This window comes from Lepidochelys olivacea, assembly GCF_965140295.1.
Source record: "Lepidochelys olivacea isolate rLepOli2 genome assembly, chromosome: 20".
NCBI lineage: Eukaryota > Metazoa > Chordata > Testudines > Cheloniidae > Lepidochelys > Lepidochelys olivacea.
The window spans coordinates 19,993,569-19,996,807 of record NC_140430.1 but is presented as its reverse complement, the minus strand read 5'-3'; the positions used below and the strand labels follow the sequence as shown (position 1 = coordinate 19,996,807).

The 3,239-nt window shown below is 58.2% G+C and overlaps 1 protein-coding gene across 5 annotated transcripts in view; it reads right to left on the bottom strand.

The window, feature by feature from the left end:
* The window catches only part of CC2D1A (coiled-coil and C2 domain containing 1A), a 35,637-nt gene that overhangs the window by 3,323 nt on the left and 29,075 nt on the right, over window positions 1-3,239 (bottom strand). For 3 of the 5 annotated variants that reach the window (XM_084610411.1, XM_084610414.1, XM_084610412.1), the window contains 5 exons: window positions 2,781-2,847; window positions 1,599-1,725; window positions 874-950; window positions 453-500; window positions 8-198 (listed from right to left, as the gene is read on the bottom strand). In XM_084610411.1, coding sequence (XP_084466537.1) covers window positions 73-198; window positions 453-500; window positions 874-950; window positions 1,599-1,725; window positions 2,781-2,847 — 445 coding nt within the window. In that variant the 3' untranslated portion in view covers window positions 8-72. Of the gene's footprint in view, window positions 1-7; window positions 199-452; window positions 501-873; window positions 951-1,598; window positions 1,726-2,780; window positions 2,848-3,239 lie in introns of those variants that run through there. The other 2 variants (XM_084610413.1, XR_014709112.1) reach the window with 2 other exon arrangements.

Genomic DNA, 3,239 nt, shown 5'->3' with positions numbered 1-3,239 from the left:
CTGGAAGAGAAAGACACGTGTGGGTATTTGAGTGGCAGCCCCTGGGGCCAGGTGGGGCAGGGCGGGGCAGGGTCAAGCAGCACTTAACTCCTGGGCCGGGGCTACAGAAACCACAGCAGGTCGGCATGAGGGAGCTACGGCTTGCACTTGGGACCCCCAAGATCCTGGGACTGCCGGACAGCTTTGGTGTTTCCAAGCCTGAAGGATTGGGAAAATCGACTGCGTCGGTGCCACCATAAATCTAATGAACGGCTCCGTCGCTGGTCAGCCCCCTCCATGGCAGCCCAGGCAGAGAGGCCGAGGGGGGAATGGGCCATGGAGACTGAGCTCCCCTCCAGCTGCCAGTGGGGGTCCAGGGCTGAGATGTGGGAAACTGACCCTGCTCTTAGGATAAACCAAGGACTCCTGGCCAAATGCACTTTGACCCTGCTCAGCTGCTCGGGGACGCTTACCTCGCTCTCCACCAGATTCCGCTTGTACAGGGCTTCCTTGGCAGCGTCCTGTTAACCAACACAACAAGCATCAGGAAGTCTAACTCCCCTGGGGCGGGGGGAAGCTGCTGCAGGGACCATGCCAAGTTTGACAGCTCTGCTGCTTTAAAGCAGGTACCTTGGCAGCAGTGAGCGATGGGCCTGGCACAAGAATCTCGCCAGGCTTCTACCTACGCCCCCACAGAACCACTGGGCAGTAGTGAGCACGTGAAGTTAGACACCAGTCCCACAGATTCCAGTCGCCCCGTGTTATTTGTCACGAGTGGAAAGGGCTCATGCCAAGACGCCAGCCCTGTCCCACCACACACGATCACAGAACCAACGTTTGGCTTCTGCCCCAGCTTTCTGTCAGGGAGAAGAGAATGGTAAGCGGTTTCCTCACCCGATTGCCCTCGTTCCCGAGACGCCGTGCAGACTCGGTGTAGAACTGCAGGAACCTCTCCAGCTGCGTCAGGTACTCTAGGGGGAGGAAGGTTCGATTCAGTCAAGCCTCTACAGGCAGGACGGGGGTCTTCAAACCTTTCTGGGGTGGGGAATGCAGCTGAATATCGATTCTCTTCAAGACCCCTTCCCTCCCCAGCTGCAGAACGCTCGCTGTGGCGGTTGCTCAGTGTCATGCAGCGTTAGGAAAGCCCTTCTGTTCAGTTGCTCTTAGTGCAATCCCTCAGTTAAAGCAAGGCAGCCCCAGCACATGTGACTAGCCAGCGCTCTGTGGTTTGGGAGTCTCTGCTCTTGGCACGACCCCTGTGCCTACGGGGTGAGCGAGTGAGATTCAACAGGCCCAGTCAGGCATAGGCATTACGGCTAAAAAGAGCAGGGGGGTCCTTAAGGTGCCGTAGGAACGTGGCTTAGGAATTACCACAGACATGACAAATCACTGGTCTCTGTCCAAGTCCTAGTGGGACGCGTGTCCCTTGCCCCAAGTCCCTTTCAGAGGGCGAGGCCACGACGGAACGGCCGACTCACCCACAGCTCAGGGTGGAGGCTTGCAAGTCAGGCTGTACCCGTCCTGGGGCAGAAGCCGGGATTATAGGATTTACACGTCTCACAAGCACTGCGATGGGCAGCACCCCCCAAAACGAGCTCCGATTGCCGGGCTGCACTTACCTTTCCTGAACGCAGGGCCCCCGTGCTGCAGCTGGGATTTCAGCCACTGGCTCCGCTGTGTGATGTCCTGGTACTGTCCCACTAGGTCGCTGGGAAGCGGTCTTTGAGCCTGTCTGTACGCCAACACCTGCCAGCAAAGCCAGAAGGCATGTTCGCTTCCCAGGCAAACACAGGGGAGCCCACAAAGCCCTGACATACATCAAACCATCGCAAGCTGCAGGCGGGAATCAGCGCCGGTAGCAGAGAGCACGGGCTGGTGGGGGGCAGCTCTGGAAAAGCAGCCAGGACCCAGTGAGCCCGGCGCAGGTCAGTGGTGGATGCATCCAGTGGCAGGGCATTCTCTAGCCCTTTTTTCATTGCCCCTAGAAGGGGACATGACCTGCGGCCACGTCTCCCATAACCTGGCACCTTTGTGATTGTGCGGCAAGAGCCACTGAAGCCCACCAAGCATGGGACCTGCAAGTCGTAAGCGGCTGGTTCCCCTCGGCGGCCACTGGGCGGGGTGGGTTCCTGAACTCAAGATCATTTCACATTCCAGTTCATTGGGAACCCGCACCGGGAGCAGGGCTGGTGAGGACCTGCCCAGCAGAGACAGCAGCTGGACGCTGCCTGAAGGGACCTGCCCCAAAGACCATGCTTGCGCAAGGGAGAGACAGAGCCAACACATTTTAAAATCCTAGCACAGTCAGGGCGGGCTGTGGTGTGAATTGGTGCTCCAGGGGGAAGGTGAACCCGAGAGGGAAATGCCTTCCCAGCTGAGGCAGCCCCACAGAATTAACGTGCTGGGGCCTGATCCAGAGCCCACTGCAGTCAAAGGGAATCTTTCCATTCGCTTTCGGACCAGGCCACCAGCAGGGTAATATCCTAAATAGGGACGGGCCTCAGCCAGGCTCTTGGATTCAACGCCCCCGAGGCCAGAGTCCATTCCCAACCCTGCAGCGTGAACTGCTTCCCCGCCCAAATGGGGAGTGCAAGTTTTGTCAAAGCAGGCACCTGGGAGTCAAGTCACCACTGTTCTTTTTCTAGCTCTGCCACTAACCTCCAGGTCACCCAGGCCCCTCGCGGCGAAGCCCAGCAGCTGCACAAGCCCCCGCCACTTCCCCACAGAATTCTACTTGAGGCCTAGCTGAGCTGATGCTGCGGGAGAATCGGGGCAGGGTTAGGGCATCGGGTTTCACTCACCTTCTTTTCCAGCTTCTCCTTGTCAAAGGCTAAGACATTCAAGCTGTGTAGAGTGTGAATGGGTTTGCTGAGGGAAGAGAAACATTAGCCTTGGTTAGACCCAGGAAAGGGGCAGGATTCCATTCCCCCCGGAGGTACGTACAGAGCACGACTACGGGCCAGGAAGTGGCTAGAACTTCCCCTCGCTCTGACTTCCCCAGAGGGGACATGCTCTGACTCCAGAGAGAGGAGAGACGGTCAGGAATCGAGACCACGCCAGTGCAGAAGAGATCCCAGGGTTTACCCTACCGAGATCCTCATGGCCTGGGGAAGCTCTGCCCTGCCAGAATGCCTGACTTCAGGCCAGAGCTGCTACTCCAAAGCAGGCTTCAGCCCCTTGAAGGGATAGCAAGCATGCTCCTGTGATCTGAACCCACTCCCGCTGCCTAGAAATGAGCTCCCCTGACATCTGCCAGTAGC